We start from the raw sequence: 17,200 nt of genomic DNA on the forward strand, positions 1-17,200 counted from the left end.
CAAGTATTCTTTGTCTCCCCTTGTGTCGAATCAATAAATTGGGTTTTACTTCCCTCGAAGACTGTTGCGATCCCCTATACTTGTGGGTCATCACTGCGCCTGCCCCAGAGTTCCCCTCGATCGTCGACGGGCAAGAGCCCCATCATGTCCTCCCGCGCGTGTCCGCGGCACGACCGGCCTGTGGCCCGTGGAGGTGATGTTCGACGGCGAGGGGCAGATGTTCCTCCATAACCACTGGAGGCGCTTCGCCCGCTCGCGTGCCATCGATGTCGGGCACTTCGTCGTTTTCAAGTATGACGACCATGACGACTTCAGCGTCAAGGTCTTCGACGAGACCATGTGCCCGCCGCCACTACCACTCCGATGAGGACGACTAGGCGACGCCAAGGCGTCGAAGACAATGTAATTACTACTATGTTTTATTATGTTTTTATTAAGTTTCTATTTGCTTCAAGCAAATCTGCCAATATGTATGCAACAATGGAGAAATGAAATGCAAGATGATTTAGCCAGCTCCGGACTGAATGGGTCGCCCCACTGCCCGCGATGTCCGAACCGACCGAACCGCGCGACGTATCCAATCCACGGGCCAACCCAAACGATAAAAATGAACTGTTTGGATCATCGATTTAAGTCGATCCGCTTGAGATGCCCTAAAGTAAAATAGAGTACGTGGGCATACCAGAACAGGAGACTTCTCCGGTTCCATTTCCAAGTCCCAGCCCATTCCAGCCCAAACACACGTTCCAATTGCATCGCCCAAGGAAGGTCGCAGCCACGTAAGATCGGACGAGTATCGTACACAGTTTATCGTATGTATAGCAGCGCTCCATTTTTATTGCTATGTTGTTGTTCTCCATATGCTTCAATGCTTCTTTTTTTTTGTACTGTTTAACCCACTGCAGATGAAATGCTGCGAAGATGCTACAATAGCATAATTTGTTTGCTACAAGGTCTCGTTGTATTTTGCTTGTCTCTTTTTTTTGGTCAAACCATTTTTCGCTTCAACGAAGGAAATGTGGGGTCTCTTTTTTTGCTTTAGTGAAGCATTTAAGGGATTGGAGAGGAAATTGGACATGATATAATAGCACAAAACTTTTTCTAATTTTTTTTTTTGCTTCAGTAAAGAAGAAATAGCTGGATTGGGAGACTGGATGAACGGTGTCATGCTCCGGACATGGGGGATCGGGGAATGTCCCCCAAGGGACGCCCAACACTACGCTTTATATATTAGATCTAGGTTACCAGTATTCAACTCCAACGTGTAACCTACTGCTAATTACAAATTTAAGTGTAGCATAACTCATATACATATTCGAGACATATAACAACACTAAATATAATCCTGCACATATCCACAACTTGCTACTAGGGCGGTGGTGGTGGAGGGTAAAACTAGTTTGGCCCTGCCCGTTCAACTATACCTAATTGAGCTGAATACCTAATTACCTGTCTGTGCATATCCTAGCTTACTAAAACTAATAAACTATAACTATTTTATGTAGGCAAGCACGACTCCGCCTTGCGCTGTCACTAGTGTAGCACTACCACAATGGACTAGCATCGAATATAAAGAGCATCCCCACTCGTTTGGCCTCCCCACGCCGAAATCCGAGGTTTTTTCCATCCGGATTGGACGAAAAAATGGCGTGGGGAGGGTCAGTTTCCTAACCCGATTCCAGTCGTAGCCGTTGATTTAATTTTGAAAAATGTAAACTTGACGAAATACGATAAAAAACGACTGAATTTAGACTAACTTTAATGATATTTACTATATAGAGGGCAAAGTTCATACATAGAGGACGAATTTAGACTAACTTTAACGATGCGTCTGTCGCTGACCGGCCGGGTCCATCTCTCGCGCGGAAGCCGAAGCGAAAGCGCGGGAGAGAAATCTCGGCGTTTCGCGCGCTTTCGCTTCGTCCGGAGTCCCCGAGCGCGCCTCGGGGGACCGAGGATGGCGTGGGCTCGCCGGATGTATTTAGGCCCAAATCCGGAGAAAAACGAGAAATCGGGAGCGCGACTGGACCGAAATTCGCCGTCCGGATGAGAAAAACGGCGCTCGAGGGCCAAGTCGGGAAGACGAGCGGGGATTCTCTAACTCAGCCGAGGTAGGTTTTACAGTGGCCTGGCATGCAGATAGTGGTAGTCCTATCCCGACTAGCACGCCTCTAGCACGCATTGCCACTACTTCGAGTCGAGATAAGGCGATCAGATCACACTGAGCCAGCACTAGTGCACACTAGGTACTCCACTTCGATTAAGGCAGGCGTGGGAAATCAGAGATGCACTTACTATTACTAGCTAGTAGTGCACACACATCACAGCCCACCATCTCAGCTGCGCTCTTCTCAGAAGTGGCACGTCATCGATCGATTGAGCAGTACTGATCGATCTGCACGATCTCGCTTTCGCTTGCGCCTATATATAGATGATGCAACTCGATCATGTGGACGGCAGTGCATATTGCAAGGACACACAACTTACACAGCGCTCAACTAGCTAAATCAACTAGGAACATATAGGATACACCATGTGGTTGCCCTTCTGCTTCGTCGCCGCTCTTCTTCTCGCCATCCAGGGAGAGGGACGGGGCGAGAGGAGCGACGTGTACGTGGTGTACATGGGCGCCGTGCCGCCGCGAACCTCGCCCAGCTTCCTCCAGGAGACCCACCTCCGCCTCGTTGGCTCCATCCTAAAGAGGTGCGCAGGGCCGCGGGTTTACATCGATTTCATGAAATGAACATGAACAGTCACTGCAAAAACATATTCATTATGATTACAATTGAGCTATTTCTTCCCGTGCAATTTGGTTCGCAGACAGACTGGTAATTTTTATTTGTAACAAACGTATTTGGTTTTTTTTTTTTGAGAAACACAGTACAAACGCAGACGCTCACATACACGCGCATACACTCACCCCTATGAACGCACACACGCACACCCTACCCTTATGAGCACCTCCGGAAGACTGAGCCGGTGGATTATATCTTGAAATTGACGAAGTCACCACAGGCGCCTCGCTGTCGACGGGAACGTCGCCTCCCACTGAATGAATATTCCGCCTTTATGAGACACATAGATGTCAAACCTGTGGTTTGAACTCTGGTGGGCTTCCAAATATCAAATTTTGTACAAATATGTATGTCAATACATCACTGAAGTTTTGTCCAAAATACATTTATTTAAAAGATACATAAAAAGAGAAATTGAACATACACACAAATCAAATAGCAACTCAACTTTTGTTTCACATGTTTATTTCTTTTGTGTAAACCACAACGGAAAATATATATTAGTGGAAATTTATGGTTTAAAATCTATAAGTATGTGTTCATAGTTATGGATTATTTGAGGTTTCAAGATTCTTTTTGCTATTAGAAAGACATGCGTTCATGTAGTCTTTATTTCTTCTTTCTGTACTACTTCTTTTATGCACTTCCTCACTTCCATCACTTAGCATTATGATGGGCCATAGATATTCCTGATAAAAATTGGCAGTTTTCGCTAGAACAAGCATATTATGTTTCTATTATCCATGTGCTCTCTCGTTTTAGTTGATATATGATAAGAGTGTCGATCCCAAAATTTTGGAACCAAGGCACCAGCTGTGTCCGTATCTCTGCCATCCTCTACCTCCCATGCGCATTGATCTGGGTGCTGTCAAATTATTTGGGTGTTGTATTTTTCACATATTTGTTACTTTCCACTTTAAGCAAATAACTCATATAAAAATACTGGTAGCTGACAAGGCACATTGGGTCAGTGGCATGGACTTTTGCGAGGGAGTGTACCGTCATATTTCTGGCATGGTTAGTTCTCTCCATATGTAAGCCTGTTAATAATGGCTTTCCCACATACTGGTCCTTATAGCAAAGTTTAGCAAACCAATGCATAGTTCCACTCAACATGTCAACACTAGCAGTTCAGCAAAATTAGAAACTCATATTTTAACAAAATGAAGGCCGCTACCGAAAATACACATTGTTTGGAATGAAATTGGAGTTTGCTAGAGTTATATGGTCTAATATTACACCAACAAACACACCCAGAATATCGTATTGAATTGAGAAAAAAATTAATTGCCTTGAACAAATTTTGCAAACATGTCACAAACCGAATTATTTTGGTTGAGAGTGGATTTATATCATATATGGCAGCAAGAGTAGCCTCATCAATTAATAAATGAATATACATGGAATCATAAGTCAAAAGAGATAGTCCTACTTCAGCTATATGTCAATGTTTAGACTCAGCTGGTCCACTTTTCTCATGCATGGAAGATTCCTACTTCTTGAAAGAAGGAATTTAGTTTCTCCATTTCACCATCCAATCTCTTTACATGGATATGATTTTTGGCAAAGAACTTGCGGAGAACTAAGATTTGGTTTTAATAAGTATATCCAAGCGAACTTGCCAAAATAATCAATGAACCTAACATAAATTTTCTTTCTTCATACAAATTCAGAGCCATGTCATTATACATCAGAAACCACGAGTTCTAAGGGATGAATCGACACAATGACTTTGGATATGGTAGCCGATAACTTTGCTTTTTAGTCTATATATATTATTATTATTATTTTGCGAAAAGCTTTTTAGCATATATTAATCATGGAATCTTACGTAGGGACACCAGAATTGGTGCTAAGCACATGTCGAATCATAGATGATGACGCATGCCTAGGCAATCGTGCAATCTTGCTCCTGAGCATCGAAACAATGCACACAACCCTCATTTTATTGCATAGTTTGAGAATTCATGTCAGAACTAACATGTCTATAAAAATTTCCATCCATAGGGGGAAAATGGCGCGGAGCGTAGTGGTGCAGCAGTACAAGCACAGTTTCTCAGGGTTCGCGGCGCGGTTGTCCAAGGACGAGGCCGCCGCGCTTAGACATAAGCCCGGCGTGGTCTCTGTATTCGCCGACCCGGTGTACCAACTCCACACCACGAGGTCGTGGGATTTCCTCCAACAAACGGATGTGAAGATCGACTCGGCTCGACGTTACTCGGCCAAACCCGCGGCATCATCGGCACCCACCACGGACACCATCATCGGTCTCCTAGACTCCGGTATCTGGCCCGAGTCGCCCAGCTTCGAGGACACCGGCTTCGGACCTGTCCCGAGCAGATGGAAGGGGGTGTGCATGGCTGGGGATGACTTCAACTCCTCCAACTGCAATAAGTGAGTCACTCACTGATATTACATTTCAAAGATCTGAGAAAAAACCACCATAGCGATTATGTATGGCATTGAACTTGCGGTACAGGAAGCTGATCGGAGCAAGGTATTACGATCTTGGTGAAGTAAATGGCGCCGGAACCCGGAGCAGCAGCAACTCGCCGCGGGACGAGGCCGGCCATGGGACGCACACATCATCCACGGCAGCGGGGAACGCGGTCACCGGCGCCTCCTACTACGGCCTGGCTTCAGGGACAGCAAAGGGGGGATCAGCCGCGTCACGATTGGCTATGTACCGTGTTTGCTCTGACGAGGGCTGCGCCGGATCGGCTATCCTCGCCGGCTTCGACGATGCTATCGGCGACGGTGTTGATATCATCTCGGTTTCGCTTGGCGCGTCGCCCTTCTTCAACCCAGATTTCTCGGAGGACCCAATCGCCATCGGTTCGTTCCATGCCGTGGCAAAGGGGGTCATGGTGGTGTGCTCGGCGGGTAACTCTGGGCCGGACCCCTCCACGGTGGTGAACGCGGCGCCATGGATTATGACGGTCGCGGCAACGACCATAGACCGCGACTTCGAGTCGGATGTCGTGTTGGGTGGAAATCGCAGCGCTGTCAAAGTATGCCTTAATTTGCTATGCATCCTGATACTTACAATTTCTTGGTTAATATTTACTCAGCTTTGTTCGTTCACATCAACGCAGGGGGGAGCTATAAACTTCTCCAACTTAGACAAATCCCCGAAATACCCGTTTATCACAGGTGCATCAGCAAAGTCTAGTTCTGCTTCTCGTATTGAGTCAGCAAGGTATGTACGCGTATATATGAATGGAACCAATCAAGTTAGCAAAGCAGTAAAATGAATTCCAATGTGCTATTATGAACGGGTGAATTTACTTTATATATCATTCATGCTGGGTACGTTTTCGTGAACTGCACTAGTCTTAGGCGTACACTAAAGTTTAGGACATAATCTAACTGAAGTTTTTCAACGTAGAGTTCTACTGATGAGCTTCAGTTTACCGGTACAGCAATGTCCTAATCTTGCCCACAATATTTCTCCTGTATCCTCTTCTCCTATGTTTGCCGTAGTCACTGCGAACCCGGAACTCTGGACGCCAGCAAGATCAAAGGCAAGATCGTTTTGTGCAACCACTCGCAGAGTGACACGTCAAAGATGGTGAAGGTCGAAGAGCTCCAGAGTGCCGGGGCGGTGGGATCCATCTTGGTGAACGATGCCGAGAGGTCGGTCACAACCGCCTACCTCGATTTCCCGGTAACTGAGGTCACGTCTGAGGCCGCGGCGGACCTTTACAAGTACATTTCCTCCACAAGGTAATCATCTTTCTTCTGCATCAACCATATTCCAAATAAGCACAAGCCGTCCGTTATATACCAAGCTAACGATATCTCCCAAAATGCATGAGCTTAGTGAACCTGTCGCGACGATCACGCCGAGTATTACCGTGACAGAGCTCAAGCCGGCACCCGTCGTGGTTTACTTCTCGTCTAGGGGTCCGTCTGCACAAACGGGGAACATCCTCAAGGTTCCTGCACCTCATCAAACCTGGGGTGATCGACATTAACAGCCTTGTGTGTACGCAATTTAACGAATCCATATATGCATAATGCAGCCGGACGTGGCTGCCCCGGGGGTGAACATCCTTGCGTCCTGGATTCCAACGTCGTCACTTCCGGCCGGCCAGAAGCAGCCATCGCAATTCAACCTCATCTCCGGGACATCAATGGCCTGCCCTCACGTCGCCGGGGCTGCGGCCACCGTCAAGGCCTGGAACCCGACGTGGAGCCCGGCAGCCATCCGGTCAGCCATCATAACAACAGGTACAAATCAATTGTGTCCATGACAGGGTCTCAATTGAGTTTCCATCCTCACTGATTCTTGTGTCTACTGTATATATGTTCGATGCAGCCACTCAGCAGAACAACAACAAGGCTCCTATGACGACCGACTCGGGGACGGTGGCGACGCCGTTCGACTACGGCGCAGGGCAGGTGAACCCAACCGGCGCGCTGGACCCCGGGCTGGTGTACGACCTCGCCGCAGACGACTACCTGCACTTCCTCTGCAACTACGGCTACGGCGCGTCCCAGATCAAGCTCATCACCTCCCCTGCCGCCGGCTTCAGCTGTGCCGGCAACGCCAGCAAGGACTTCATCTCCGACCTGAACTACCCTTCAATCGCCGTCACGGGGCTAGGCGCCGCCGCCAGCAGGACGGTGACGCGCGAAGTCACAAACGTCGGAGCACAGGAAGACGCTGCCTACACCGTGGCCGTCAGCGCGCCCGACGGTCTAGATGTGAAGGTCGTGCCGAGCAAGCTCGAGTTCACCAACACCGTGAAGAAACTGTCTTTCCAGGTCACTTTCTCCTCCAAGAACGCACCACCAGCTAAAAGCGCCCTGACAGGATCCATAACGTGGTCAGATGGAAAGCATATAGTTCGTAGCCCGTTCGCAATCAGCAACTGAAATCTGTGCATGCGCAAGCTGACTTTCATATGTAGCTCGAGTCTATAGAGCATATCCTGTGAAATGAAGTAACTCGTGCACCACCAGACTACCAGTGGCTTTACGGGCATTTGAATGGAAAATCGAGGGATAGGATCCATCACATAAGGTGAACTGCTGGTATTTACGACGAGAACCTCGTAATGTTGTTGAATTAGTCAAAAATACAACTGAAATTCCCATCGTGTGTCTCTCTCCTTGAACAGACATCTACTAGCGTGCACTGGTCCTTCTTTTTTTCGAGAGTACACCAATGCACGCCATTTTATTTCTGCAGAAGGCTAGTTAAAGTGTAAGACACAACTCGCTGCATGCAACAAGTATAGTAGGAACTTCATAACTAGGTCCAAACACGGTCGCCACCGACATTACAACTACAATACAAAAGAGGCGCGCTGTCCAAAATTCAGCAACATCACCGAGCCTCGATTGACGCGTCCGGTCTCCTCGGAAGATCAAGAGCTCCAACTGAACTCCCATTGTCAACAAGCCATCCTTTGATGCCTAAGTTTTTAGGCCCCTTTAGTCCCGACCGTGTCCTGGGTCGGGATTAAAGGCCTAGCTACGTCGCCCCGAATTCGCCAAAGCGTACGACACTAATTGGTCCCGGTCCACCTCGAAAAAAAAAACTAATTGGTCCCGGTTCGTTAGGAACCATTTGTCCTGATTTGTATCCCAAACCGGGACTAAATGGTTTTGCGGCCCGCAGCGTCTGCGGCACCCCCTTTAGTCCCGGCTGGTGACACGAGCCGGGACATGAAGTCAAACACACTACAACAGGACCCCCCCTTCAGCAACGCATCAATGCGTTGCGGAATGTCCATATAAGCGTTGTTGAGGTCTACACCAACGGATTTAGTATGCGTGGCTATAGGTGGCGTTGCAAGGTTCTACAACATCGCATATACATGCGTTGGTAATTGATGAAAATAAGCGTTGTAAGATAGCAACGGATATTGTTAGAGCATAATAGCACTTTGTATGCGTTGGTGGTTAAGTGCATGGTGAAATGGATATAACATCATTGAAGTGATTGTGCCATGAAGAAGTAATGACATTTCATATTGCTAGCTTATCTGGTCAACGTCGATAGGTCAGAGGAGCGCAATAATGAAAATGGAAAGACATCATATATTGAATAAACTATGAATTACAAAGTTTTGTTCTAAACATCAACCATGAAAATTACATTCTAAAACACATAATATAATACTGTCTAGTAGTAGCAACGTTCTCCAACTTGCTATAAGCAGATCCTGCATCACCCCTTTATCTTGGCAATATATATGTGCTAATTTTCCTTCAAAAGTACTTTGCTCTTTTGATAAGTATCCCGTCATCCTTCTTTTGCTGATGCTTCACTTTTCCTCACATTGTCATGCATAATGTCTTTATTGCAGAAGATTCAGACATGTACTCTTGTTTCCCTCATCCTATTTATCTACCTGACACTGCATGGAGAAGAGCTTACAAACAAGAGTGCAGATGTGCAATCTGACATACAAGAAGCAACTTGGTACCTTTGATGTATAATAATACCTTCTCAATAATAATACCTTATATAGTCCACTGACAAACATCTTTAAAACATAATAGTGAGAAAAAAGCGAGGAATCTTGCCAATCAGTTTTGTGCTGATGCATCCTTACGAGCTAAAAAATATTGCAATTCACTGCAAATAAAAAAATTCAAAAATGAAAGTACCTGAAGTTAGATACACATAGTTAGCCGTGTTTCATAATAGTGCTATCGTTGCTCAAAAAATAGAAAAATACATAGGGAAAATTAGCATCTGTAAAAATATTATCTCTCCGGAAATGATATTAACATTGCATAAAAATAGAGCAGAAAAAAGATGCACCAAATTAGATCTCATTCTCTCCTATCACAGTCAACTTATTCCATCTGTCAGTACCCCCTGCGGAGAAAAGATTATGATATAAACTATAAGGTCAGACCTTTATACAGGAAAAAAAGATTCACAGCTGACGTTTGGCTTCCTCGATTCATAAGTTTGTCAGGCTCGTTTGCATACAATCTATGAAACAACCCTCGTTTCTTAGTTCACTTGTTTAAAAACGAAAAGGAATTTTAGACCAATTCTACTACAGGACAATCTATGAAATGAGCAGATAAGCTTTTACGTGCTGAGATATTAAGTAGCTATAAATATAGATGGTTCGTGTGCATTATCAACAACCTAGTGTTAAGTTATTATTACACCTGATAATGATCTAATTGAATGACATCTTTAAAGAATGGTTTACTCACAACAATTATCCTACAGTAACTGCATAACAATTACAGGAATCTAGTAACAGCTGAGGATAAACAGGGAGCATTATAAATTGGATGACAACTAACCAGAGCTGGAAATTCTATTTTCCGGAAGTCATCCAATCAATCAATTCCTAGTTCACAAGTTTTCTTTCTACTTAGCCGAGAAGATGTTTGACGAAAAAAAATCCCAGTGGCAAGAGCGCCAATTTCCCTAGAGAGCCATTTAGCAGAATTTTGCATCTGCCTGATACTTGTAAAGCGCACATAGGAAATTTGTACGAACCTGTGGAAGGAACACTTTAGATAGAATACAACATCCCCCGCAAAAAATTACTGTACGAGATTGATGGAGACTAAACAATATGTGAGGGGGAGAAAGAACAGGGGAGGAGGATGAATTCACTCTGTTCGTTGAGAGGCCTGCCCCACAGTCGACCATGTCACCGTGGTTGGTGTACGCTGCAGCCAGCCGCTCCTAATTGGTGTAGAGAAGACGAAATCAGGAAGGCTAAATTAATCGGGGAAGATGAATTGGAGAGAACACGTACCTAAGCTCTGCGAACACAGGTTACTCGAAGGGCATGATGCGGTCTGGTTTTCTCTTGCGGATCTGAGGAGGGACACTGGAACAGATGCGATGAGCTAGCAACTAACGAACACTCCAAGGAGACGAGGCGCCGCCGCAGATGAAGCAGATCGATCTAGGGTTGTGGGGGTTTGTTTTCATACAAAAAGAAAGAAGGAAGTTTTACGGGCGATTAAAAAGAAAGGGACGTGGAAGTAGTGGGATAATTTCCGTGGGCCTCGTGGCCTATCAGGCTACCACACCAACGCATATATTTTGGCGTTGCGAGCTAAGCATAGCTATATGGGGGTTCTCTTTGTAGTGACAGTTCGTTCCCGCGGAAGCGGACCATCGTCGCCATTACTGGTGCGGAATTCAATCGTCACGCGCCCGCGGCCACGGGAATTTGGGTCGCCGGCGCCGGTGGCCAGCCACGGGAATTGATCACCCGGTGGCAAGCCCGTTCATCTTCATCTTCCTTACCTTTATATGCTTCACATCTCCTCCACCATTGCCACACATTTCTTCACATCTCCAGCATCCTCTCTCCCAAAAATCTCTCTCCCCGTCGATGTTCCGGCTCCAATGTAGCACCTTGCGCGCGCCCCGACTCCTCGATCTCGGATATACTACCTCATGGCCGAAGGGATGTCTTTCAAGATCATGGTCACTCTCCGTCCATAAGGGGTGGAGAAGTGGATCCGCGTCGTCAAGAGGGACTTTCTCGACGCCGCACCAATCAAGTGTGTCGGCTTGGACTGCGAGTTCACCAACCCTCGCGAGGGTAATCAGCGCGCCGCCGTCCTTCAACTCTCGGTGGCGGCCGAAAATTTGGTCTTCCAGATTTTTTGGGCTGATGAAGTGCCACAAGTTCTAAAGAAGTTCTTGCAGGACAAGACCATCAGATTCTGCGGCGCGGCTATCGGTAAAGATGTGGAAATGCTGAGTCCCTACGATATTTATATTACTTATGCGTTCAACCTCCAAAAGATACTCCCGAACCCCACCAATAATCCCATTCCGAGTCTGTATGATCTGATAAATTCTATCATTGGGACAAATCTTGAGAAGAAGAATATGAAGAAGAACAAGAAGAAGGACGCTGTGGAAGGAAAAAAAAAGATGAAATGATTTTTGGATGGGCCAATGTTTCATTGAGCTACGAGCAAGTGCATTGTGCCGCTCTAGACACTCGCCTGGGCTTCGAGATAGCTAGGAGGTATTGAAGGCTAGTTGGATGCAATAGCCATGTTGATCGTCTCAATATTTAAAGATGATGAGTATATGGTGGTGTGGTGTGTGGTGTGTGTCTTCTATATTTTTATGAACTTCGAATCATTTCAATATATCGAATCTTTCTATTGTTATTCAAATTTCTCATATTTTTCTAATTGCGGTTTACAGATTCCTCACATATTAATTATGTCGTATCCAAATTCCCCACATTATTTGGCCATATTATATGAATATTGCGGTTTACAGATTCCTCGCATAATTAGTTCATATTCAAATTCCTCACATTTTTCAAATAATAATGCATATATTATTTTTCCAATTACGGTTTACATATTTAAAGATAGTAATTATTTGGACATATTATATGAATAATGCACATATTATTTGATAATAATAATAATAAATGAGTAAGAACATAATTATTTCATATTCAAATTCCTCACATTTTTCTAATAATAATGCATATTTTATTTGTCCAATTGCGGTTTACAGATTTAAAGGTAGTAATTATTTGGCCATATTATATGAATAATGCACATATTATTTGATAATAATATTCAAAAATGAATAAAACATAATTATTTAATATTCAAATTTCTCACATTTTTCTAATAATACTGCATATATTATTTGTCCAATTGCGGTTCTAGATTTAAAGATAGTAATTATTTAGCCATATTATATGAATAATGCACATATTATTTGATAAGAATAAAAATATAATTCTTTCATATTCAAATTCCTCCCATTTTTCTAATAATAATGCATATATTATTTGTCCAATTGTGGTTTACAGATTTAAAGATAGTAATTATTTAGCCATGTTATATGAATAATGCACATATTATTTGATAATAATAATAAAAAATGAATAAAACATAATTATTTCATATTCAAATTCCTCACATTTTTCTAATAATAATGCATATATTATTTGTTCAATTGTGGTTTACAAATTTAAAGATAGTAATTATTTGGCCATATTATATAAATAATGCATATATTATTTTTCTAAAAAAAATGCTTTTATTACTAATTTTATTTTCATTGGAATTCAATATTATTATCTTATTCATTATTGTTTACTTACATAATTGTTTTTGGTTTCAAAAAATAAAAAAACAGAAATGTGACACAATGGTATAAGAGTTAATAGGATTCATATGGTAGTATTTACAAGAAGGTACAATCACATTCGCGGGAGCACAACAGAAAAGAACCGATGAGTTAAGCGTGCCAGGGGGGACTAGTGTGAGGATGGGTGACCGACCGAGATGTGATGACCAAATCTACAATTTAGCTACAGATTAAGTGTAATTAGTGTTAAAAATGGTCCAAGTGAAAGAGTAACGAGTCAAACAATTAGGAAAAATAAAAAAGAAATTAGGAAAATGAAAAACATAATTATTGAAAATAATAGTTAGTCCCGGTTGGGCTTACGAGCCGGGACTAAATGTCGTCCAGCCCAAACCCTGTATCGCGGCCACGTGGAGGGCCATTAGTACCGCCTCGATAGTCCCGGTTGGCCAACCTGGACTAGAGCCTGTTACGGGCCGGGACAGAAGGCCCTGTCTCCACTAGTGGAAGGTCGGTGGCAAGTAGATGGCGGGATTTGGTGGTTCCAAAAAGGACATCATCTTAGACTCACCGGCGATGGTGTACATTGCGCCTTTGATTATCAATATTGGACAACTTCGAACACCGGCATAACTAAGGATCTCTAAGACGTTTCTCCAAACATGATGCTCTCGATCTAGGCTTTTGCCTAGAGAAATCAACCAATCTCAAGTAATTGTGAGAGAGATGGTGACACACCTAGGCGATGTCTGACATGGGTATGCCTAATTAGGCTTAAGGTTTATGTCACCCTGGTGCATATTGCAAAGAAGCCCATGATGATAGAAGTCGAAGCCCACAAGATGAAGCTTGTAGAGTAAGGAAAGGCCCACTGATAAGCCGACATATTCTTAGTTAGGCAAGTCATATATGTAAACGACCTGAACTGGACTCTGAGACCTAGCCTCTTATATAAAGGCTAGGAGGAGCCAGCGGGAGATCATCGAATCTTTGTTGTAAACCCTAGCTTGTTCTAGTTTACGACGCTTTAGCCTTATAACCAATCTATCGGATAAGCCTTGTTTATCTAACCAATCGATGAAACCACCAACGCACCGCTTTTCCTTGAACCCTAAGTCCATATTCATGAACATTGTCGAGGTGACCCCTAGTCAATGCCTCCATAGAAGGGAACAAAACCCAAGTCACCGTCACCACCGACACCAATTGAAGAGTGGCAGGACTTTCATCTACACCTTCACACAACTCCATCCTTGCCCATTGGGTAGTACCGGTCCTTCTCAGTTCTCTTCGTTCTTCCGTACTACTCTATCACGGAGCTGGGTTCATGACGCAACAAGCAATTTGTCTTACTGAAACTTGTGTGGAACCTTGAACTTAAGACCCCATGAAACAAGTTTGATAATTATTGGAGAAGCAAAACACTAGGCTTCCTGAGCTAGTTCCTCAGGTGAGATCTTATTTTAGCTTTCGCGGTGTTTGGCGAAATTTCCCACTGTTTGAATCTTGACGGCTGTAAGGAAATGCTCAGTATTGAGCTAATGAGTATGTATGCATCACTGTAAATTAATCAAGGGTTCATGTATGTTTATTCAAGCAAGAGGTCGGAAGGTGTTATGAATATGTTTTTTTCTTCATTTATCTATTCGTTTGATTCTGTTCTGCTGGCATTGTCACCTATTGCCCCTGGTTCTATAGCCACATACAATTGATGGACCCAGATAGTATGAAGAGTTCTTGCATTGGTGTTGATCATGCATCTATTCACGTGCAGCTGCAGAGAGAGCCTTACCCAGAGTTCAGGACAACGATGTCGGAGGTAGTGTAGTAGCTGGTCCTTCTTGTGCAGAGATAAGGTGTGCAGATAGTGCTCGGTGGTGGCAACGATACTCTCCGTGATGAGGGATTCCATTAAATTGTTAGTTGTGGTGAAGATGTTGTGCTTTTCCCATAGAAGTTTTCAGTTTGAGGAGAGGTGCAAAAGAAGTTATACAGGTATTGTAGCTTATTTGGCTTTAAATATGTTAATAAAAACTATTGTCATCTTCATTCACTGGGCGTGTGTATTTTTTACTTTCTTCGTTTTCACATAGGAATAGATTACACATAGTTCTTTAGTTTCTGATAATGGAAATAGGAGGGCTAACTTGTTTTGAAAAAACAGAACTACATAGAAGCTAGGAAGGGAAAGAGACTTCGGTCTTGCTAAATGAAAGGCTACCAATGCTAAAGTTTGTATAACTATTCTTGGGCAACATGGTCTGGAAAAACTCTGTAATTCCCGTGCTATTATTAACTCTCTCTTACATTTTGTGCCACCCTCAGGTATTATATTTCTAACGATTCCAAGATTTTTTTTTTGCAATGTCCATCACATCTTTTCTGTCACAAAGGACATGTTTTCCGTTTCTTTTGAGGGAGTGTATGCCCTTCTTAATTTCTTTTTGATGACAAAACTTAGATAATGTATTCTTCTTAATTTCCTGATTGTTGAACACTGGTTAAGGTTCTTTTAATTGTCCTTTTTTGGTCCCCTAGGGACACAACAATGTCGGCTCTTTGGAGTGAGAATGTTGAAGCCCTTAAATGAATTACTACGGCTATGGGTTGCACGTTCAAAAGGCAAGACTCTAAGCTTACAATCTCTCGAGTTGCTTCTCTGTTAGCTTTGTTTCCTATTGCCAGGAGTTTCACGTTGATGCATTTTCTCTGCGTATTTTAATTATAATGGCGTTAAGTCTCGGCTAACAATGGTTCTGAAGTGTGCATGAATACAAATATGCCAGACGTTGTTGCATTGTGCTACAGGTAGTTTTCGGCGTGGTTTGGTAATTTATTATCAGATGCACCTTATTCGTAAGTAAAATTGCTTTCTAGCATCCCTGTTTTGCTTTCTAGCAAGCACTCTAGCTAAATGTAATAGTGATTCTTTTTTCTTCACCTTATAATGTACATCCTAACTTATCACCAATCGGCACTTATATTTTAATTTACTTTTGACTTTCTGAAATGAGTTTTGTTGTCTGAAAGAAAAGGTTTTGACTCAGAGTTTCCAGAGAAAATGTTGAAGTAGAAGAGTAGAACTTCCAAGTAGCACAATCCTCTAAAAAAAAGTCCCAAATCCTTGATTAGTTCAGTATGATTGCTTTTAATAGTATAGAGGACTGGGAGTTCCCATTCTTTTGTTTCTGAGTGGCATTACAGAAGGAGAGTGGCCTGCTGTAACTTTCACAAACCAATACAGCCACACCAGCCCTTTCCAAGTCAACCCACCCACCCATAGGACTCATTAAAAAAAAACAATTCTCCTTATTTTGATTTATAACAAACAATCTGGTCGACTGCATTTCCATTGCAGCAATGATGGTATGAGATCACATCATATTCAAATTAAAGCAATCAACTGTACACATTCAGCAAACTAAGGGTTGCTTTGGCATTTGGCTAGCTCTGAATTTGTTGGACATCGTTTTATGTACCTACATCAACTATGTAGCTATCTTATAAAACATGTGATTTGTTCGTCCACACTATTGTTTATGTTAAAGCTCAAATTCAGGTTCATTATACCTGTCTCACAGTTTGTTTATTTTTTAAAGATAAGCCAAACTACTGAATATTGGTCCCTGGAGTTTTCATTTGTCGTAACAGGTGAGTATGCTTTTGTGTTTGTGCTCTCAAAATAGATAATATCTTTGATTGGTTCTCTATGCTAAAAAAGTTATTGTTCAGTTTTCAGACACGATAAAATGCTTTATCAAGTTCTGCATTTATTTTTGAGTATTGAATATTAAATATTTACAATTTAGCTAGGTTATCCACATGTTAGCTAGGTTATCTGCGTTGGCCGGAACGTGCTATTTTTCTTATCCTCATGTTAGTAGGAACCTGGCCTCTAGATGCCCTCTACTCAAGTGATTATATGAAGCTGATGTATTCTTAGGGTATTTTCATCTGTATTAGTTTTTTATAGAACATCTGTTTCTTTTTGTTCATATGTTGGCATATTCATTAGACGTGAAGCGACTACCAAGAACTTGGGTATTCAATATGTGTACTTTTAGGTATATATCTCAAGGCTTACATTGTTCTTAACTACAATTAATTATATTTGTGGCACAAAGTAGTGGCATCATTGCTACTGGTCAGTGTACATTTTAGTTTCCTATGATATACCTTTTTTTTGTAACATTACTTGATTGTTCCCAGTTTCAAAAGAAAAGGAGATCCTCTATTGCAATGCAGTTCTAAACTTATACTCGAATTCAATGCCTGCTCTTTTTGTCCACAATAGTCTCCGTTTCTTTAATTATGACGGTGGCAAATT

At 42.9% G+C, this 17,200-nt stretch overlaps 1 protein-coding gene across 1 annotated transcript; it reads left to right on the forward strand.

Annotated features, from left to right (window-relative positions):
* The first annotated feature begins 2,444 nt into the window (after nucleotides 1-2,444).
* On the forward strand, nucleotides 2,445-7,798 carry LOC124675954 (CO(2)-response secreted protease-like). The gene is made up of 8 exons (XM_047212043.1): nucleotides 2,445-2,703; nucleotides 4,803-5,189; nucleotides 5,275-5,806; nucleotides 5,891-5,994; nucleotides 6,279-6,521; nucleotides 6,619-6,733; nucleotides 6,821-7,028; nucleotides 7,117-7,798. Exons 1-8 carry the CDS (start codon nucleotides 2,534-2,536, stop codon nucleotides 7,674-7,676), a joined length of 2,319 nt encoding a protein of 772 aa, XP_047067999.1. The 5' UTR covers nucleotides 2,445-2,533; the 3' UTR covers nucleotides 7,677-7,798.
* Nucleotides 7,799-17,200: the final 9,402 nt, after the last annotated feature.

Source organism: Lolium rigidum, chromosome 1, assembly GCF_022539505.1.
Source record: "Lolium rigidum isolate FL_2022 chromosome 1, APGP_CSIRO_Lrig_0.1, whole genome shotgun sequence".
Taxonomy (NCBI): domain Eukaryota; kingdom Viridiplantae; phylum Streptophyta; class Magnoliopsida; order Poales; family Poaceae; genus Lolium; species Lolium rigidum.